This window comes from Colossoma macropomum, unplaced genomic scaffold, assembly GCF_904425465.1.
Source record: "Colossoma macropomum unplaced genomic scaffold, Colossoma_macropomum, whole genome shotgun sequence".
In the NCBI taxonomy this organism is placed as follows: domain Eukaryota; kingdom Metazoa; phylum Chordata; class Actinopteri; order Characiformes; family Serrasalmidae; genus Colossoma; species Colossoma macropomum.
This window is the reverse complement of record NW_023496001.1, coordinates 115,001-137,725: the sequence shown is the minus strand read 5'-3', so window position 1 is coordinate 137,725 and position 22,725 is coordinate 115,001. Positions and strand designations below refer to the sequence as shown.

General features: G+C 41.1%; 1 protein-coding gene across 1 annotated transcript; it reads right to left on the bottom strand.

Moving 5' to 3' along the window:
• Positions 1–563: 563 nt before the first annotated feature.
• prdm13 (PR domain containing 13) lies at positions 564–15,863 on the bottom strand. Its single transcript, XM_036564470.1, has 5 exons — positions 15,717–15,863; positions 13,328–13,459; positions 13,053–13,173; positions 8,634–10,149; positions 564–702 (listed from the first exon to the last, which is right to left on the bottom strand). The coding sequence occupies exons 1-5, from the start codon at positions 15,861–15,863 to the stop codon at positions 564–566; spliced, it is 2,055 nt and encodes a 684-aa protein (XP_036420363.1).
• Positions 15,864–22,725: the final 6,862 nt, after the last annotated feature.

Sequence of the window (22,725 nt, the reverse complement as noted above, 5' to 3'; positions counted from 1 at the left end):
GTGCACTGAATTTGTTCTGGAGACCCAACTTCTACATTTCTTTTTAAAAATCTGTTCACAAAACTTATTATTACCTTTTTAAAACTGTTACCTTTAAAATTTCATGTCTGAAGGAAAAACACATCATCATTTGTAGCTGCTTGACTTTTGCATCTAACTGAATGCAACTGACAATTTCCAGAATTCAGCATTTCTGTGGGTTTCAGAATGTCTGCATTAGATGGGAGGGAGGTGGCCTAAAGTTTTCACCCCACCACTTCTGCTTTCCAGGTGAATCAATCCTCCAGTTAGCTAACAAACACACTGCTACAGTGCTCTAGCAGTAAGAGAGCTGCTTCCTGGTCACGCTTCTTCTGCGCTACGCTACAATATTTTTTTGGACGGTCAATTTTGTTGATATCATTTTTGACGTTATCAATATGTCCCTTCCTTGTTGCTCAGAAAGGTCAAAATTTTGTATCTCTTTGTGGCGTCTGGATACTTTAACACTGTCCGTTCTTCAGTCACATGTGCACTTGTCCTTTAATGTGTGCTGACACTGAGGTTGCCTTAGAAACAGGAGCCTATCTGATGCCAAACAAGAGCAGGTTCTGGCATCTCTGTGCTTCATCCCCGTCAACTGCAGTCACACAGAGAGAAACAGTCACTGTCATATCAACCCATTTCTGGAGATATTTCTCATGTGAAGAAAGTGGCAGGTGTCTTTTACATTGTGTGAACATTTCAGAACGAATGAACCAAAGATGAATATTTTCCTCCTCCTAAGTTAGAATTCATAAAGTTTTAACACTGCAGTGCTGAAATATTTCCTCTTTGACTATGCACTTGTTTTTCTTTGCACCTTTGTCCCTGATCAAGGTTGCTTTGTGAAAATGCATTTTGGTCCCAAATTGAGGTCTTTTGTCCCTGATTAAAGGATTTAATAGTTTAATTCCCGCCATTGTGAGTGTAACACTGCCTGTTACCTGCGATGATCCTCAGCTCTGAGACTCTGAGTGAGAGTAGACAGAACAAAAGCACTGGCTTTGACTGGACAGTACAGAGAAAGGCTTGTGCAGGTGGAAAGCTGTGAGAGATGAGACTGTAGTTCAAGACTTTTGTGTATACAAAATGTATTGATTTTAGTCAGAATTGCAGTAAATGATAAATGATCACTCTTTTCGTTGTTGATTGACATCTGAAATCTGTCAAATAGACTTAATATTTCAGTTCATGGGTGCAAATTTCGTCTGGCGGCACCATCGAGAGTGTCACCAGCCCTGGTCCTGGAGAACCTCCTGAGGAGTCTGGTTCTAGCCACATTTGTCACACCTGCTCCTGCTAATTAATATCTTCGGATGTCCTTGATTGGCTGAATCAGACGCTCTGTGTTAGGGGGCAGCATGCTGGGTGTGGGTTGGAGTGAAGCTCCACAGGTAAGTAGATCTCCAGGAGGAGTGTTGATGACCACTGTTGTAGATCAAATCTGAATGTTTGTAAACATGGTTTACTATAACTATAGCAAGCTGGAAGCACATTGGCAAGCAGGCATTTGACCCACCACTTTTCAAAGTACTGTGGTGACACCCACCACCTTCTAAAAACCTCCACTTTCCCTAAACGACATGAAGTGCTGACACTAACAAGTACTACACCTACTGTAGCAGCATCAAAACTAACACTGACACTGTTCATGATCAGGTCCAGAGGAGGGTAGAGGAGCTTAAATCAATACTCAAGTAAAAGTATTGATGATTGCATAAAAATAATTGCAAAAGTAAAATTGCTATTCCCAGCTTGAGTAGAAATACAAAAACAGCAGGTCAAAAATCTACTTAAATTGTGAGAACTGCAGCTCTTCTTACTACATATCCTGCATTTATCAGCACAGGAACTAAAGATTGTGTGACTCTGTTCTGCTCTTTTTGGGAATCTTGTGGTCTAAAATGCAGAAGCTCCTAAGTCAGATATGTAACCAATCACAAAGCAGTACAAATATTACCACAATCAAAATGACTGAAATTAAACCCAAAATGTAATTTGTATATTATGATATTATTATCTTGTGATAGTATTTTATCCTGTTCTATGTTTCTCTATGATAAAATTGCAGTAACACACAGCCTCTCATAGTTACTGCTTTGATATTAATAAATTTATAGAGCGCTTTAAAGCCAGAACTTTGGTTACCATGTCACGACACAAGTGCACTGCTACAGCCAGAAAAGTGTTAGGAAAGTTATCACTTCTATCATTTCAAGTACTCTTATAATTTACCTTCTCTTACCATCATAAAAATCTTTCTGGAAAGACAGCAATTCACCTTAATACACAAGTGTAATTACATAAGATACAATATGTTGATGCAATTATGAAGATACACTTGTGTAATTACATAAGTGAAAACATCAACAGTAGTTGCATTGTTGTTACATATGTTGTTAATGTGTAACTGCACAGTTATTACAGACTCTTAATATAAAGTGGGACCAACACTTTCTCTACTACTATCAAACACAAATGTGGTATGAATTGAAAATATAGAATCTGCAGTTTCCTCAGAATGTCTCAGCTCGTTTAAATGAACTACAAGTAAGAAATAAAAAAATGAATGATTACTTGCTTTTGCTATCAGCAACATAACTGACAGATCACTTATCAGTCTTTCTACCAAAGGTAGATGTTTAGGCTGCGAAACCTCTGCCATGCTTTGCTGAGTTTATGCATAGACCTGCATCCTCACCTTGGCTGTTTAAAGCGAACACGATGCTCTAAAGCTTCCCGAAGGCGTGAGGGTGTTGGAAAGTGGCTAATTATATAACCTTTACATGCTTATTCAGTCTATCAGAGCAGTCATATCGTCTCCAAGGGCTGATTCTCTCTTAGGTCATCTTAGAAGTTCTATACCTTTCTGTGCCTCTATCATTGGTATGTAACCTTGATGCTTACTTGGGGAAACTGTGTGGGTCATCTGAGGGTGATAACACTGTCTGTAATCTGTGTGAACTCCTGCTCTGTGGTGGGAGAAGGAAGGAAGTGATGACCTGTAGGTGATCTCTGTGCTAAGACGTTTTTAATAAACTCCGTTTAATAAACAGATTCTTTTGAAAAGCTCCGTTCTGTTCATGCTCTCTGCCGTCACGTGTTAGCTCCTGACCCTCATGGCTCCTGTCTAACAGAAGGTCTCTGAGGCAAAGAGATGGAAAAAAGGGCTCAGCTTGGTGCACTGCTTCATCTCTTCTTCCTTTAACCTCCATCTTGACCTTGTGGTCTCTCTGTGGTAAATCCTCAGACATTCTTCATTCTTCTGCTTCTGTTTGCCTGTTTGCTTCATATGTGGGCTGCATTCTTCGCCTTGGCTCTCTGCTTTTGTGTCCTGTTGTATGAGGTTAAATAGTCAGTAATTCTCCTGAATCTCTGGAGTAGGGTCAGCAGTGAGGACAGTGCAGGGATGATGGAGTTGTTATACTCTAAAGCAATGTGATCAATTGTTTATGGGTTTTTTGGGAACATTGTCACAAAGATGCCTCTAGGCCTGAGCTCCATTGTGCAGGACAATTACTGCAAAACTAATTGACACCATGAAGATTCAAGACAGACGTCCATATTCCTCTGGCTTTCAGGATTTCAGGGTTTCCCTGCATCTCATAGTCTTTAAATAAAAGGTTTGTGCTTACATTCACCTCTGACACAGACTCAGACTTCTGTACAATGGTGGTCATAGGAACCAGGGGTCGTGTTAATATAAACATTTAGTTTACTATCCAAAATGACCAGTAATCCTACATGTTTCTTATGTGTTTTATATGTAATATTGACATTGGTAAAACAGCTGTAAATCTGTCTAAAAATGAAAAAGAAATTCTCTTTGGTGACTATTTTACCCTACAGCGTCCCCCATGTACCTCACCACATTAATAGATTTTAAAAAGTACATTTTAGGGCAAAATCTTTTTGAACCCCTTTACATTCCAAAGATGAATCATGTTCCTTCTTACCAATCAATCTTTAACAGATTTGTTTGCCTTTAGCTCCGTATTATGCAAACTGTAACTATGTTGGCCTTTAAAAAAGCATCCAGTCCTGGCCTCAGGGTCAACTGGCCTCTGTAAAGGTCAATTGCAATGCACTTCTTCCAAGAATGTTGATGGTTTTGCTACATAAACAGATATGAGGCATTTCAGGCTTTCAGCTGCAGTGAAAAGCCTGCCTGTGTGAAGCTATGCTGGTGTTAATAGGTTGCCAGTGGGTGGGTGAAAGTTCTGCCTGAATCTGAAGCTGTGTGAAAAGCTCAGAGTCTCTCAATCAATCCCTCTTTCTGGTGCCCCAGCTAATGAATGGCACTAATTGATTAAACGCTGGTGGGCGGGGTGGGGTGGGTAGAGTGGTGGGGGAGTATGGTCTTTGGCCCAAATCCAGGATGATGTTACAACAGTAACATACAGCCAACAACAAAAGCCAAGAGTAGCTAGCGATAGAATACCCAACACTACTCAGCGGGTAGAAAAATAAAATGCTCTCTCTCACAAACACAGAACACTACTTTAACTGGCTTTTTCGTTTGCACAGTATGACTAATTACACAAGAGTGTACAACCTCTAATTTGATCAACAGTAGCCAAAATTGATTAAACACTGTTTCTGGTAAATAACTGACAGTGTTTTGTAATGTAAACACATAGAGACTGAGCTGTGTGGCTGGTAGGTAGGACTCTTAAATGGTTTTCTTCTTATCTTAAGTCACGCCCAGGCTTAACAACCTCCATTACACATGGTGTACCTCAGGGTTCAGTTCTTGGCCAAAGTTTATTTTCATCATATAACCCTCTTGGCCACATGGTTCCTAAAGAAAATGTTATTTCTATGTTGATGATTTCTGGTTTTACTCCTCTGTTTATCAAAATAAACATAATTCTCCAGCAGTTAAATTGGGACACTAAAAGACTTTGATTGCAGGTCAAAATAAAACCCTTCTTCAGGAAGATTCAGCTAATTTGGTCTATGCTTAAACATCGAGCGTCTCTAGCTGTTTCACATCATTTCATGTCTTGGACTTCCTGGTTAAAAAAAAAAATAAGTCTACTTCTTAGTTTTATCATTCCTAAAATGCTTCCTTTGGACAGTGTACAGCATTAAGCATCTAACTGGGAAAGTGTTTATGTGAAAGAATGTCTTCTGTTCCAGGCAAATAAGGCTAAATAAACAGTTTGCGATGATAAAATTGTAGACTTCAGTCCTCTATGTCCTACTTGTGCTTTTATCTTATTTTATTTCCTGTATTGTTTCCACTGTTTGCATGTGATGTATGATGAGTGTTCCATAAACAAAGGGTTGTTATTATCCTTCTGACAGCATGCAGGCAGGGACTGGTAGCAGCAGAGTGGCTGAGGAGACACTTCCACGTTGGTGTCAGGATGTGAAGACAGCAGTGACATTTCTACAGAGGGGCAGAGAGTGGGGGAGGGAGGAGGACGAGGAGGAGAGGAAGACATGGAAGAACTGAAGATGCTCACAAAACCTTTACAAATCTCTGATAATCAGACAAAGGATTACAAAAGTCAGACGTTCTCAAGAATGTACTGGTGCTAATGCAGCAAATAAACAGGTTTTTTTGAGGATAATAATGAAATCAAAACCTGTTAAAACTGAAAATGTAGCATGTAAAAAATGAGGTGCCGTCAGAAACAGTGCGTGTTCTATAACGCTGAAATCCAGACCTGCTTTAGAGAACATTTCTGACGGTTCAGTGTGACACGTGCACCAAAGCCAATTATGACCAATTACTGTACGACATGCTGAGCTGCCTCAAATACGGTTTGACCTGATGTGCCTCTGTAAAGAGACTCAGCACCAAACAGTAAATCTTTAATAGTATTAGATTCAAGCTTTGTTAGGTTTTTAATGAAGGCAATGACAACACAACCAAACACACATCTTCAGAGTTTCTTCTTCAAAATATGTCCAAGCCTGTTGTGTTCGGATGAACTGTGCTGGCTTCCTAGGAGCTTCAGTGTGTGTGAGCGGCAGCACCGTTGTAAAGTGATTCACATCTATAACTACAAGGTCACTGGTTCAAATCCCCATGTGGTGCGGTCAAATGTCAGAGACCAGCAGGTGTTAATATTTCTAAAACTGCCCTTCAATTTACTCCGACATTCTCCCTTGAAAAGGAAACTGATTTCCAGTCTGTGATGTGGCATCAATTTTTGACTTTTTGTCCAGGGCTCAGGGAGCCATTCCAGAGGCCAGAATCATCCAGTCCTTCCTCTGAAAATGGTACTAAGGCTATTATGGTAAGAGTGGCAGTGTCTGTTTCCTGCACACATATTAAACCTCTCCAAAGCCAAATCTCTCAGTCGGTGGGAATTGTCCTCTCAAAGCCCCCTTTTGCTCACGCTGGCTCTGAAATTCTTCTGGCTCTATGATCTTCTAACAAAGGCCTGTAATCTGAGCCTGTTTTTACAAATTCTTGATTCTTTGCTTTTTAATACCTTAAAACTCTCTGATAAATGAAAAGTGCTGTGTGAATATGAATATAGAATACAGTTATTTTCATTTCAGATGTTCAGGTTCAAGTTTATCTTGATGTCAACATCAAAGCCTGTAGTCTTCATTCATATTTTCACGAATAGACTTACTGTGCAAAAGTCAGAGACCACCTTACTTTATTTGTTCATTTCTCAGGAGGTGTTTCTGAGGAGATGTAAGATAATCCACTTGCAGAAGGAAGAGGAAAAAGTCAAAGGAAAACATGGAAAATAATGTTTCCAAAACTGAAGTTTAAAAAAATGATCAAACGATATAACAGCCTAACGGCCTAACAGCCATGCAAGACCTGGTAGACACCAAAACTGTGACCGACAGATAAACAGCACTGAAGGGAGAAAATCAAGCTCCACTCTTGCTTCACACTGTGGGACTTAAAGGAGGTGCAGGTAGCAAAGCTATTACTGAGAAAAGGAAACACAAAAAGAACAAGAGCACCAAAAACAGGACATCTGGAACCGGACTGTGAGAAGCAGAAAATGCAGCCAACTTCTACGACTGAACTTTGGAGGAATCATCACGCTTAAAAACGATGATTCTTCAAGGGTTCTTTAGTAAAGGGAATGGTTCTATGTAGAACCATGAGTCCAATTTAGAATGCATTCATGCTTCAATGTATCTTTCCATGGTGAAACGATTCTTCAGATAGATAATGTAAAGGTTCTTTATAGATACATAGAACCATATACAGCACACTCTTCAAGAACTATTCTAAAGAACTATTTCACCACACAAAGAATCATTTTAATATGCAAAGGGTTCTATATAGAAACAGAACCACTCTTTACACTAAAGAACTATCTTAACCATATACTACACGTTCTCCATCAATCGGAAAAAAACATTTCACCATACAAAAAACCATTTGAGCATGAAATGGTTCTATTTAGAAATAGAACCAGTCCTTTTACTAAAGAACCCTTGCAAAAAATAAAAAAAATAAATAAAAAAATAAGAGTGTATATTTCTTTGAAAAACTGAATGTCTCTTAAAAATAAGGGAAGCTGTGACAAAGGCAAAGTGTGGAGACACTAAACACTGAATGTATATATATATATATATATATATATATATATATATATATATATATATATATATATACATATATATACTCGTTGAGACTTTATGTTTAGGTGTAATTTATTATTAATGTTTTCTACTTTTTCCTGAAGCTGAAAAATGAATAACCTGTAGCTGACCTTCCTTTTGACTGACAGGTTCAATGATTGAAAGGGGGTCTTGGACTTTTGCACAGTGCTTTTGTTGATAAAATCTGAACTGATTAGCTTTTAGTTTCACAGTAAACAATAAAAAACGCTGCTGTATTTCAGTCTGATCACACATCACAGTAAACAATATTAATTATCAAACAATTTTCTCTTTTGTCATTTATTTAAAAAACTGACAATGAAAGGAATTTGATTGAGGAAAAATATTTCATTTTACAATATCAATTATTAACAACCATTACAAACCACACCTTAACAGTTAATACCATAATTACATTTGTACATAAACTTTGGGGGAAGAAAAATAATCACACCGATATTCTTCAAAAACACCCAGCAGTTCTTTTTCTTTATTAAACCTGAAAGTTGTTATTTTTTTGTGGGGGGGGGTGAACATTTTCAGAGGGGAAAAGTGCAAAAGAACTGAGGGATTAGAAAACAGAGGAGTTTATAAAAGAACTAAAAGATGGAAGCAGTTTACAAAAACAGAATAAAAAAATAATAAAATAATTCAAATTAAAATAAAAATGCAGACTTTTTACAGGTCTGGTCCTCAGTTTGTAACTGTTATTGTGTAGGAAAGTGTTGGTATAAAGTGCAGCTCCAAAATGGGGTGTGTGTGTGTGTGGGGCGGTGATATTTCTGCAGTCATTTTTTTTTATTTTTTTAATAAAATTTAAAATTTGTTGGACAGAATTTGAGAAAAAATATGAAATTCGATTTTTTTTCTCTTTTTTTGTCACATTGGAGGAAAAACTTCACAGCCAAACAGAAACCCGTATGTGCGTGTAGTTTACTCGCGGTCACTCAGCGCGGCGCCAACGCGTTTTTATTTATTTATGACTTTAAAGGTTTATTCGCTGTTATTTCTTGCTGGGCTCGTGATCGCTCTGTTCATCAGTGAAACACACGTCCACGTCACTCTCCTCCTCCTCCTCGCTCTTCCTCCCGACCTCCTCCTCCTCCTCTTCCTCGCCCTTCTTCATGCTTGCGCCGGGTGTCGTGGTGCTCGTGCGCTGACCCGGATGCCTGGACTTCACGTGCCTCTCCAGGTCTCTCCTGCGCACCAGCACCTTTCCGCAGTGGTCGCACCTGTAGGGCGTGTTTCCCTCCGCGTGCAGCCGGATATGCTTGTTGAGGTTGCTGGGGTCGCCGAAGGGCCGAAAGCACACGCGACACTTCAGCGGCTTGTATCCGGTGTGCGTGCGCATGTGGATCTTCAGCCCGTACTTGCGCGAGTACAGCTTGCCGCAGTAGAGGCACAGGTGGCCCTTCTTGGGCTTGCCTGGGGCGCACGTGGAGGCGCGCACGGACGTCTCGAGCCCTCCCCGACCCTTCATCACCTCTTCATCAGCGGTCGCTGTCGTCATCATCATCTCCGATAGGCGCCGTTGCGCATGCGCCGCTACGAGATCGCGATCAAGTCCCCCTCCAGCCGCTGCGGCTGCCGCTAATTGGCCGAGGTCGGGCGCCAGCGAGGGCGCGCTGGCCAGGTACGGAACAGCATCCGGGTAACGAAGCAGTCCGCCCAGGTGCAGGCGGAGCGGGTAGCAGGGCGATCCGTACAGCAGCTCGCCTCCGTAGACCGTAAACGGCACCAGCGGCATGCCGCAGTCGCCGCCCGCGAGCCCACCCACCCCGACCCCGCTGCCCCCAGCGTACGGCTTCCCGCCATCCAGAGGCGAGGAAAACCGCTCAAAAGGCGCTGGAGGCGGATATCGCGAGACTGGCGGATGCGGAGGATGAGGATGGTGAGGAGCATGGTGCACGCGGCTCTCCACGTGCTTGAAAGCGGACGACGGCGATGAAGTCATCATCGTCGTGGAAGTGGTCGTGGAGTCGTCGTGGTTGAAGTGAGGCAGAAAGGGAAAAGCACGTGCCACTGCATTGCCAGGCTCGTGGTGCCCGCCCTTGAGCGAGGGCTCCAGCAAGGTGCGCCCGGGCCTCGGTTTCCCATCAGCCCTCGCGTCGCGGTCCCGGTCTCGTTCTCGATCTCCAATTCGGTCGTCGTCGTCGTCTCGCGCAGAGAGCGCGAGCTTGGAGAGTCCTGCGGGTCTGAAGGCCGAGCGCGCGCCAGGCTGGAAGCCCACATGGTGCAGGAGCAGCAACGAGGATGAGGAGGAAGAGGAGGAGGATGACGATGATGAGGAGGAAGTCCCGTGCTGCCTGCTGGAGGTCACGCTCATGTCCAGCGCGCCGTCCTTGGTGGGGAAGGCTGGGGAGGCCGAAGGGCGCGCGCCTGGCTCAGGTCCTCCTGGGGTGTCCCCGGACTTGGGGGAGCGGTTGAGGGTCTCTGGGCCGCGTGCCTGTGCGCAGTGGAAGTGCACGTGCGCCTTCAGAGTGTTTGGGTAGCGGAACATCCTCCAGCAGTACCAGCAGATGTAGCGCTCTTCACCTGGAGAGAGAGAGAGGGAGAGAGAGAGAGAGACAGAGAGAGAGAGAGAGAGAGAGAGAGAGAGAGAGAGAGAGTCAGCACCCATACACAGGTAATATACTGTAGGAGTGAGCTTTGATTGCTTAAATAAATAAATAAATCAGTCAATCAATCAATCAATCAATCAATCAATCTCCTCCTCTTCTCCTTTTCTATCTGCTCAGATTCTCCGCAGCTCAGATCATTCTAAACTGGGTTTGCGACTCGTTTACACTGAAGCCCGTGATGAAGGGGTTTTGTGTGCTGAGCTGAATGAACAGTTACACTAAAATGATCCGGGAAGCAAATTTCAAACCAAACTTACTCACGAATGAATGTTTGTGGTAACAGTTATAGAAATAAGGAGAAATCGACCTTTTTTGGGGGGTCTCCAGACGCACATGAGCACGTGAGGAGAAATGCGAGATAAATATAATTTTGACGGTTTTATTTCAACTGAAAAATGGTAGATTTGTATTTTTTTCTTTTTTCTTTCTTTCTTTCTTTCTTTCTTTCTTTCCTGTTGTCCTCTATTCTGAGCGCTGAGATCAAAAACGTAATTTTTTTTGCAGTTATTGCGATTGGATGGAATTTTTTTTAGCGATTTAATATTTCAACAAATTTGTTTTAAACGGTTAAAATTCTTTCTTTTCTTTCTTTCTTTCTTTCTTTCTTAAATATTAAGTGATAAGAAGAAAAAGCACGACTTTTTAAGTGATCGCGATTTAATTGTATTAAGAAATGTACACGGTTTAATACGGTTCGGTACGTTTTTTATTTAAAAAGAAAGAAAGAAAGAACGAAACCCTGATCCATCACCTTTACCGCCGAAGTGATTATTAAAGCTGGGGGGTATTTTGTATATTGATCTGTGTGATTTGTCTGATGTGTGTTTGACACCAGTTGAGTGTGAAAGTGTGTGTGACGCGCTAAAGGGCTGATGGTTATTACTGACATCCAAAAGAGCAAAACCCAATAAACAGGAGGACTTTCTCTCTCTCTCTCTCTCTCTCTCTCTCTCTCTCTCTCTCTCTCTCTCTATCTCTCTGTGGGTGTCTCTCTCTGTGTCTCTGTCTTCTGTCTCTCTGTTTCTCTCTCTCTGTCCCTCTCTCTGTTTCTTTCTCTCTCTCTCTCTGTCTCTCTCTCTGTCTCTCTCTCTTTCTTTCTCTCTCTCTCTCTCTCTCTCTCTCTCTCTCTCTCTCTCTGTGGGTGTCTCTCTCTGTGTCTCTGTCTCTCTCTCTGTTTCTCTCTCTCTCTCTCTCTCTCTCTCTCTCTCTCGCCGTGGAAGTAGTGACAGCAGCTGTTGCTTGAAATCGCAGAAACAATGAGCTGCGTCGCTCCATCTGTTGGCAAATCAGGGCCGATAATAATCCCACAATAAAAGTTTTGCATTCAGGCCGGAACAAAGCGGAGTGTGTTCCGGCTAATGGACCGTACAGATCACAGATCACCTCCACTAACATTTATTCACTCGTGAGCGCATGAATATGAATGACCGCGTGACATTTGTTAACCTCGGCTGGGCAGCAGAGGCTGTTCATCACAGCATCCTCAGAGAGTTTATCTCCCGCAGAGGAACCGGACCGGACAGCACGACCCGTTAGAGCGCGTTTAAAACGCGGTTAACAGCGCGTCATCAGGAGGTTCATCTGCAGAAACTCCATCAAACTCCGGCACGCGCTGAGATCAGAGAGAGATCTGAGCCCAAATCAGAATGATCGATATTACAAGCTGTCGGATCGATTCGATCTGAGTCACTGTTGTGTTGATCGGTGTTTGGGCTCAGTGACTAAGAGGCTTCAGCGGATCTAAAACACACAACAGATTAAGATACTAATCCGCCTCTAATCCGGATTGGCTGTCATTTTGCTGGTGGCGCCATAATGAATCAACAATAAAGCTCAATAAATCCATATCTTTTATTTTATTATTATTATTATTATTATTATTATTATTATTATTAAATTTCCGTTATGTTTTTGTATTATTTATTATCATGTACAGACTGATTTCACGCTTTGTATTTATTTATTTATTTATTTATTTATTTATTTATTATAAAGTACTTATTTGAAAATAAAAGGTCATTAATATCGATCCTAACTCCACTAAAAGCAATTAAAAATTCTAAAAGTTTTCATTCTTTCGGCTTTTCTGATTTTATCTGTGTTCACACCTAAAGCTGAAACGCGATTAGATTTATGATCACGTTTTTCTCCTCACCCTCCGTTTATTACTGGAGTTTCAGTAAAATCAACGTTTAGACGCCGTCAGATTTATGCTAAAACGATAAAATAATACTTTTTTACAGGCCAAGAACCTTTTAGGAAACTTCGTTCTTAACAGTGTATACTAAAGAACACACTTTAAAAAGACGGTTCTTCAAGGGTTCTTTAGCAAAGGCAATGGCTTTATTTAGAACCATCGGTTCTAGGACCATCTCATGCTTAAATGGTTCTTTGCAAAGTGAGAGTAGAACTTTTTTGAAAATGGATCTATACAGCACCAAAAGGTTCTGCTATTGTTACAAGCTCGACCCTTTTTGGTGCTGCATAGAACCATTTTTGAAAAGGTACAACACATTCTCCATCAATCTGAAGAAACATTTAAGCATGAAATGGTACTACTGAATAGAACTCATCTAAATAGAACCATTGCCTTTATTAAAGAACCCTTGAGGAACCAGGGAAGTGTGAATCTTGTCTATTAAAGTCTAGCATCTTCATGGCTCCAAGTCTCTTTAACGCCGACGACCCTCACTGTTAGAGTCTAGAACGTTCTGCTCTGTTGTTTATGTGGTTCCTGAATAATAAATCTTGGCCATCAAAGGCGCGTTAGAGGTCAGAGGTGAGTGGGTGGTGAGCTGAAGCTGGTGGGCTCCTCACCTTTCTCGTCGTGTGTGGGGGTGGCAGTGGTGGGTATGTGGTACCACTGTGCCAGACTGCTGGAGTACCACACGCTCAGCTCCTCTCCAGCCTGGACCTCCCTCAGCACGCGGTAAAATATCTGACCCCAGAACCAACAAATACACACGGTATAACTTCAGATCATCTACTTTACTTTCGCTGCAGCAGAAACACAACAATCACCACAAGTCAGGATGAAGATAATCAACTTCATTCACACACTTGAATCAGCACTTCACCGCTCTGTGTCTCACCTGTCCGCCAGGTAAGTCGGACACTGCCTCCAGGTTCTGCTCGTGACTGTTTCTGGCCGCTCTAATCAGTCCGATCCACTCTGAGACTGACCGGCCGCTTTCATCCACGAGCTCCCCGCGGACAAGACGCACCTGCGCAGAGAAACAGGAAAAAAATCATTTATAAACGAAATAAAACACAAACAAGCAAACAAACAAACAAACAAACAATCCAGCACAAAACAGTCAATTAACACCTGATAATAAACCATCAATAACAACAACAATAAAACACGAATATAAAGCAGATTCAATCATTAATAACCTAAAAGTACGAAGACCATCATAATAATAAACAATAAATCACAACAACCAGTGCAGTTATAAACGCGTTATGAGCGCCATAAAGCGCAGAAATGGATCAGATACATTTGAATTAACATCCGATTTAGATTCATCAGATCGTCTTCAGCCAAAAACTGCAGAAACGCAGAATAATATTTATATTAATGTATTTATATATTATTTATCATTTCCATAATTACTGTTAAACGCTTTGAACTCAAAATGGTTTTATTTGAATGTTTTCATCTTCAGTGCTCGTGATGGTTCATATTTGAGTCGTCTTTTCTGTGTACAATGTGTAAAAAGTGTGAAGGTAATTCGGCCCTGATCAGCTGTTTGTTTTTACCTGTCGCTTTTCCTCGCGGGGATCATCTTTTTAAGCGCGTTAATGTGGTTTTATTAACAGTCAATAAACAAACAATAAACGCTCTTTAATTGAGTTTGGGTGATAAATGTGTTTGAGTCTCAGTGCGTTTCTAATCCAATCTAATTAATTATGAATTAAAGCGCGTCTGCGCCTGATGAGCTCGGAGGATCGCGGGAGCGCGCAGCGTCCCCCTCCCCTCATGAAGGGAGCGCGCATGGTCTCACGCAGCCGAGCGCGATTTATTGTTAAGTTATAGAATAACAGCAATAATGATTAAATAGCGAGAGGAAATATAAAAAGCACGAGCGAGCATGAGCGCGTCTGAACTGACCAGCTGCAAAACAATAACAATAATAATAATAATAAATCACAAAATTCATTTAAAATCGCTTCTTAATTATTCCATTTTTGTAGATTCGGATTTTTTTGTCTTCCTTGTTTTGTTGGTCACTTTCTCTAGTTTTTGTTTTGGTGTTTTTATTTTATCAAGTTGAGACTAAATTAAGCGAAGCTGTTTGCGCTTCGAAAATGATCTGTAATTAAATTTAAATTTAATTTGTCGATGTAAAGGATTTTATTTCTGATTTTAAATGTTTTATCGCTTTACTTCTAATAATCTGATTACACTCAGATTAAGTGATGAATTAGATTGGATTAGCTGAATGTAGTAATGTGAGATGCCCCCCCCCGCGAATCTGAGTGACAGCAGTGAAGATGATGAAGATGAAGATGCTGCATTTCGAGTAACAGACCATTAAACGTCACGGATATAAGATTTAAATCACGTCATTGTTGTCATTAATATTATTATTTAAATCAGGTGTAAAAAGTGAATTTTAGAGAATTTCTTTTAAAACGTGATTCACTCTCGATTTTATTAAATAACAAACAAAAAACAGCAGCTGTGCTAATATTACTGTTATTAGCGTTCATAGCGTCTATGACAACGACAAAACTCACTAAAACTCAAACAGTTTAACGTCTTATTATTATCATTTTTTCCCATCACTGTCGATATTTTTTTAGGTAAATTAATATTGTTTTTTCTTGGTGATAATACACTGCAACTTTTCCCATTAATTTTCTGCTATGGAAATCTATAAAACTACAGCGAAGCCTATTGATCTCAGATTCTCATCTCTTTATTATCATCACTGTTATTATTACTGCAGTTATGATCATATTATAACCGATATTATATTATATTATATTCTCCATTAACTGTATCTAAAGCTTCGACAAACATCCCAGACAAACATCTATTATTATTATAATGAAAATAACTTTGATCTCAAATATTACAATTTCATTTACTTTTCTAAATATCAATATTAGAATTTTATTTTGCTTATTTTGTTATTGAAATTTTACTGCTGTTAGTATTTTGCTACAGATGTTTATACCTGATATGAAACTGCACATGTGTTGGTTATATTATTAAAATAATGCTAATAATAATTATTATTATTATCGTTATTATTATTATTATTATTATTATTATTATTATTTGTAAGATTGACCTGTATACTACACTACTATAATAAGTATAATGCTAATCTGAGTAACTCTCCTCTCAGTAACGTTACACTCATTCAGCTCAAAGACTTATTAATTTTAATATAATAACTCTGTATAATAATCCTGGTAATCGCTACATTGAAGCGACAGTAACCTGAACGTGTGTAAAAGTTATGGTACCTTCTTTTTAGCGCCCTCCTCGCGCCTGTCCGAGGCGAAGCGGCCCAGTCTGAAGATTCCCGGGAAGGGGCCGAAGCGCAGCCCCGCCGAGAGCGCGCAGTCCGTCACCACACACACACACACCGGGGGAGAGCAGGGCGCGAGCATCACACACACACACACACACACACTCAGAGAGAGAGAGAGAGACAGTGAGAGAGACAGGGAGAGAGAGGGGATGATAGCAGCTCAGACTCCGCCTGCAGAATGACGCACGAGACGCGGAGAGAGCTGCTTTTCTAACGGAGCGCGCGCGCGCGCACACACACACATAGGGTGGCCACAAGACAGGAGGGACTGGTCTCACACCCCCCCCCACACACACACATTCACACACTCACATATACACTTTCACTCTCTCTCTATAATGACCCTTTAGTGGACAATAGGGGCCCTGTGACCTTCCCGTCCCCAGAAATCTAATTTGTCAAGGCTGCTGAAAGGCAGAGGGGGTGCGAGAGAGAGAGAGAGAGAGAGAGAGGGAGAGAGAGAGAGAGAGAGGGAGAGAGAGAGAGAAAGAGAGAGAGAGAGAGAGAGGAGAGAGGAGAGAGGGAGGAGAGAGAGAGAGAGAGAGTGAGGGAGTGAGAGCCGCGGCTGGAACATTAATCCTCAGCGGGGTCTTTTCTCCTCCGGACAGCTCCGAGATTTTAACTGACAAATCCACTGAATAATTTACCCATAAATTCTGCGGCCTCGCATTGTCTCCATACAGACCCGCTCTGCCTCGCCCTGCCTCGCTCTGCCTCTTTGGAAATCACTGCCTACTTTAAATGTACTTGGCTGAATCCCTTTGAGTCTCCCTTCTCTCCCCCGGCGCTTTTGTGCGGCTCTGTTTGAAGAAAAGGAGCTGAAGTTTTGGGGACTTGTTAACCGCTATTGAGGGGCGGCGTGTGCCGGACAGGTACTCAACAGGAGAACCACCCAAAAACAAGATAGCCGCAGATTTTCACCTCCATATTCATCACCTCGCGCTCCAGATTCGGGGAGTTGGGGAATTTTTTATTGTTTATTTCTGTGGTTTTATTCAGTCGCTGCGCAGATACTCTGCATGTCACACCACCCCACTCCACCCCACACCACCCACCCCACTCCACACCACACCACACCACCCCAAAACACTCACTCACCTTATTAAAACAATAAATTCATATTTAAACATAAATCAATGTTTGATATTATGGTGTTAGAAAAAAAAAACACGCTTCTTTATTTATTTACTTATTTATTTATTTATTCATTCATTCATTTATTTAATATTTTATCTATGTAGCATTTTTCTGCTGTATTTTTATTATTATTATTTAATCAGATAAATGGCCAATAATCTAATGTTTTGGTATCTAAATTTAACCCACATTTCGAACGACTAGCGATTTAAAATATCGCTCTGTGTATCACAGGGCTGCATTCCCACATAATAAATAAATAAATAAATAAATAAATCCACCCAGTGCATCTTTTCCTCTTTTTTTATTTTTATCACGTTTCCTCGTTTTTCCTTTTTTGCTCATTTTCTCTTTTTGTCTCTTCTCTTTTCATCACCTCTTTTCCTCCCTTATCATCTACTTTCTTCTTTTTTACATGTTTTCCTTTTTCATGTTTTCTTCTATTTTCATTCCTGTTTCTCTCTTCATTTCAGATTCTCTGCTGTAGTTCAGATCCTCAGGATGTAGTTCTGCTCTAATTAGTGTTACAATAAACTCATTAAAAAAGCAGATTTGTGTCTTTATTAAGATAAAACAGCATCTTTTTGTGACTCTATTGGCATCGACTGGTGTTAAACTGGTTGGTTTGACCCTCTGATCTGATCTCTGAGTGTCTGACCAGAGGATTAGAGAGATAAACAAACATTTTTGGGTCATGAATCCAAACCCTGAGCTTGTCCTGGTCACCTCTGGTCAGTCTGTGTGGCTGGACGTTAGCTGGGCTCTTTTTTGCCCCACTGCTCGGTTCTCAGCCCTCTTCTGCCCCCTTAATGAGTGAAAGAAGCGTGAAGGACACGCGAAGCCCGAGCTGAATAGGTGTGTGTAAAAGGCCCGGCTGTGCGCTGGGTTATTTATTAATGTTGCCATTTGTGACTGGTTCCCATCCTAAAGCTCAATAGCAGCCACACACACCAGCCGGGCGCGTTCCCAACCCCGTCCTGGAGGAACACACACTGAATGGAAATGCGGCTGATAAAGGAGGGATGAGAAATTCTCTTCTTTTTTAATGTGGGAGGAAAAAAAAACAGCAATGAGACGCAAACTGGAAATGCTCTGAATATAAAACTCACAGCAGCGAATCAGAGCTGAGTGACATTAAATTAAACTGAATTAAACTGAATTTATCATTCAGACGCGCAGCGCTGCATTTAAACTTAGTCCCGCATTAATATTGTTCACTGTACATTTACAGTGTTACATTAATAATCATAGCTTATCTGTGAGAAACTGACCAAAACACTAAATATTAATTCAACACCAGAAGTATTTATTTAACTCCGTAGGGGTTCATTTAACCCTGTGAGTCACAATGTAAACCACTATGAGTTACAATATTAACAGTGCACTTTTGAACACTACGATCAGTTATAATGCAGCACTAAGTTATAATGCAACACTTCACACGTAGTTTATAATGTAACACTGTATGATGATGCAACATCGCAAATTATAGTGCAGCACCATTTTAACGCAACACTGTAACTTACAATGTTACACTGTATGTTGTAGCTCAATACTGCAAATAATAATGCAAGATTACAGAATATAATGCAACACTGTAAATTATACTACAGCACTGTAAATAATAGTGACACGTTGCAATATATGATGCAACACTATGTTATCATGTAACACAGCACATTATAATGCAGCACTGTATGTTATGATGCAACATTATAAGTTCTAATGCAACAACATTAGGCTATTAAACAATATACGTTTTAATGCAACACTACATTATAAGCAACACTGGAATTTAAAAGGCAATACAATTAGTTACAATTAAACATTATACGTTGTTTTGCAACATTGTATGTTATACAGCAACAATTATAATATAACCGTGTAAGTTATAATCGAACACTGTGAGTTATGACACAATATGAGATGTTATAATGCAGTACAGCGAATTATAATCCAACTCTTCAAGCTATGATGCAAGAATAATGCAACACTGCAAACTATGATGCAGCACTGTTTTACCGCAGCGCTACAGTCGGTGTTCTAACAGTACGTGGGTGTAACAGTGTGTTTTGCTGTGTGTGTGTTGAGAAAAAGCCGAGCTGGAAAAACCTGTGAAAAGCTGTGTTTGGAGTAAATGGGATGGAAAATGAAATGAAATCAAACAGCTGAACGGCCGCTTTGTCCCGCTCCTCTGCTGTTTAAATAGCACATTAATTACATGCAGCGGTTTTTTATTTGGAGACAATATTGCGGAGCGTTTCGGAGCCGCTTTAATGGACTGCGCATCAGAACAGCCCGAGCAGGAGAGGCACTTTCCTCCAGCCCAAAGCCTTTTTCAGTGAACAGGTTGCACGATAATGAACCGTGGATGTAGAGGAACAACAAGTGTGTAAAGAGCTACAGTTTGGAGGGGCAATGTCCCACCAGGGAGCTCCATTCATCTGTCCAAAATGCTCCGGAGAGCCAGGGTTCACCTCTCTATCCACACAGCCACAATAAGCCCCTTAAGACCCACCAGAAAGGGAGAAAAGGAGTTTTACTCCTCCTTTTGGCCTCGCTGGAACCTTTTTCTCTCAGGTTTAACTTCCTCACAGTGGAAAATGTTCCCAGGGCCAAAAACCGCGCGGAGCCTCTGAGACCGTGACCTGAAACAACAACAGACAAATTCAGCAAACAGGCAGTGCTCAAAACTGAGGAGTGCTTATTGGTGTGATTCTGACGTCACGATAAACACGTACTGAAAATTCCCTGAGCGAAGTAAGCGCGCGACCCCAGCGCGCAGAAAATAGAGGGCGCACCAGCTGCATGGCTGATGGATGCGGGTGGGACATTACTGCTGCTTTTGAATACTAATGACGCTTGTATGGGAGTCCCACCAGATGACCTGATGGGGATTTAACCCAGACTAATACCCCAAAACCGCATCAGAAAGTGGGCGCGAGAGGCAGCCCCTGATTGGTGTCCGTTGGGGCGTGCATGCTCTCATTATGATCTCACCAATAGACTTTTACCCTAAAAAGGGGGTAAAAAGAGAAAAGAGGGAGAAGGGGGTGTGTATGTTGGATGGGGGGGGTATGTGAATCAGTATTCAAAGCCCGGGCAGTTAGCTCTGCCTTTTGAACCCAGAGATCCCCCTGACTTTAAAGTCTCTTGTGGCGGCTGAAAGAAGCCCCCATAATGGGCTGTAAAACTTTGTCTGAATTGAAATGTTTCGGTTCGCCTTATAAATTCATACCTTTTCTCCGCGCGCTGCTCGCTCCTCTCCGCTGCCCGGGCCGGTTGGAGCGGCGCTCTTTGTGCGCTTCATTTTCGAGGCAAATGTATTCAGGCCGGTGCAGTGAAAGGCTCTGCGTGTCAGCCGGGCCTAATTGGGATTAAGGCACGTTAAACCGTGCGCGGTCACTTTGTTCTGTCAGGTTTCACAGCACTAACTTTCACCCTCTCTCGCCCCTCAGGCTCGTTCGCGCGTGCGTGTGTGTTGGTCATTAGCTCACGCACTGGAGGAATTCTCTCTCTCTCCCTCTCTCTCTCTCTCTCTCTCTCTCTCTCTCTCTGTTTCTCTCTCTCTGTTTCTCTCTCTTTCTCTGTTTCTCTCTCTCTCTCTCTCTCTCTCTCTCTCTCTGTTTCTCTCTCTCTGTTTCTCTCTCTCTCTCTGTTTCTCTGTCTCTCCCTCTCTCTCTCTCTCTCTCTCTCTCTGTTTCTCTCTCTCTGTTTCTCTCTCTCTCTGTTTCTCTGTCTCTCTCTCTCTCTCTCTCTCTCTCTCTCCTCTCTCTCTCTCTCTCTCTCTCTCTCTCTGTTTCTCTCTCTCTGTTTCTCTCTCTCTCTCTGTTTCTCTGTCTCTCTCTCTCTCTCTCTCTCTCTCTCTCTCTCTTCTCTCTCTCTCTCTCTCTCTGTCTCTCTCTCCGTGTGTGTGTGTGTGTCTGGATCGTGAATGAGGTTAAATCTGTGCATAATGAATATAATATTGAGGTCAAGTGTGGGGAGAATTCACACACACGCGAGAATGAGAAAGCTGTATCGGGGCCGCAGCAGCAAAACAAGGTGTAGATATTCAACCTAAACTAACACTTTGACTGACCGGTTATTTCAGTGGGTTTGAGTTGAACAGAACTAGTTCAGTTGTTTGTTAGGAGAACTTTGGCTCGGCTCCAGATTTCACCAGCACACCTGATTAATTAGATGAAGTATTGATTATTCAGATTTTGTTCTGGATGATAACCTCAGTTAGCGCTGAGATGCTTTGAGAGAGGTTTGGATATGATCAATCAAAAACACTGACACACTAAATTATTATTGATTCTAGAAATGATTTTCTGTTTATTCTAACATCAGTGGTATCATCACTGCTCTCTCTCTCTCTCTCTCTCTCTCTCTCTCTCTCTATATATATATATATATATATATATATACATATATATCTTTTAATGTGAATCCTTGGTGTAGATGAGACTGAGCTCATGCTGCTGTAAACTCGATTTTCTCTCTCCAGGTTACAGTGTCCTTATTATTTATCTAAGCCTGTTTTGGGGTTAAATGTGAAAGTGTTCGATTTAAATATTGGTTTAAGAATCTTTGAAACGATCATTCAAGTTTATATTTTAAATTAGTAATGATTTTCTTCAAATGTTATTTCTGAAATGTTATATTTTAGACTAGAATTTATTACAGCCCTGGCATCATTGAATAATACCAATAATAATAATAATAATAATAATAATAATATTATTATTATTATTATTATTATTATTATTATTAGTCATAATTATTGGTCAGTTACTTAGTAACATGTTTACATCGTCGTTGTCTAAAAAATAAAAATAAAAACACTTCTTCCTCCAAACCCTGATCGGATTAACCAGCCGCTCTCAACCTTTATTTTGGCCTAAAATTCAGATCAAACCTGTAGAAATATGAATTAGCTCCGTCTCCTCCACTGAACCCTCTGATATTCCCTCAGCGCGCTGCGGTGTAACTGAAGGTGCGCCGCTGTTCGCTGAGCGGCTGAGACGGTTGGGGGTCGTCGGTGGCGGAGCGAAGACTGAGAGACTCACAGACGTTAAACAGATTTAACTCAGTCAGATATTCAGTAAACGCGTCCACTGAATGTCCCGGTCATAATAAATCAGTAAATACTAATAATAAATGCAGAATGTTGCTTCTGAAATACACATGGCGCTCACGAGCTCCGAATTAGAGGAAATGTCACGTTATGATTTCCACGTGCTTTACAGTCGCATTGGGCTGATTTATTAAATAGATACATAGTGAGTGTAATCTGGCTACTAATAAGCTGAATTATTGGATTTAGATTCATAACTGGACAGCACATCGTCCGACAGTTCAGCACCTCGGACAGCGCCCATAGACTCCCATTCAAAATGACACTTCTTTATATTCACATGTGGAAAAAAAAAATCAGTTACAGGTCAATAAAATGTTACATGAACACAGGAGGCCAGCAGCTGTGTCGACGAAACACCAGTTTTCATTGTGTGTTGTGAATGAATGATTTATGAATTAATTCAATAATTTCACCTTTTATATTTTTTCCAGGTTAGTCACACTGAGCTGGGCAGCTCGTAAAAACATTACCTAAAACATGCGCTGCCCTAGCCTGACTGGACAATTCAGAACATCAGAATATAATAACTCAAGATCATAAATTGTGTATTTCATTGTTAGTTGATGAAGATGAGGAAAAACAAAAATACTCATGTATTCATCTTTGATCACAGTGAGGAGCCAAATATCTGTGTTTGGTATAAACCTGATTAATAGATTTATTAGATTAATGGACTCTT

What these genes read in the sequence shown, in the direction of transcription:
- prdm13 (XM_036564470.1), bottom strand. Translation starts at nt 15,863, where the DNA reads ATGCTCGCGCCCTGCTCTCCCCCGGTGTGTGTGTGTGTGGTGACGGAC. An exon ending in CCGACTTACCTGGCGGACAG is followed by an intron (nt 13,174 to 13,327) that starts GTGAGACACAGA and finishes TTCTGGGGTCAG; the next exon opens with ATATTTTACCGCGTGCTGAG. An exon ending in GATGAACAGAGCGATCACGA is followed by an intron (nt 703 to 8,633) that starts GCCCAGCAAGAA and finishes ACAATGTAAAAG; the next exon opens with ACACCTGCCACTTTCTTCAC.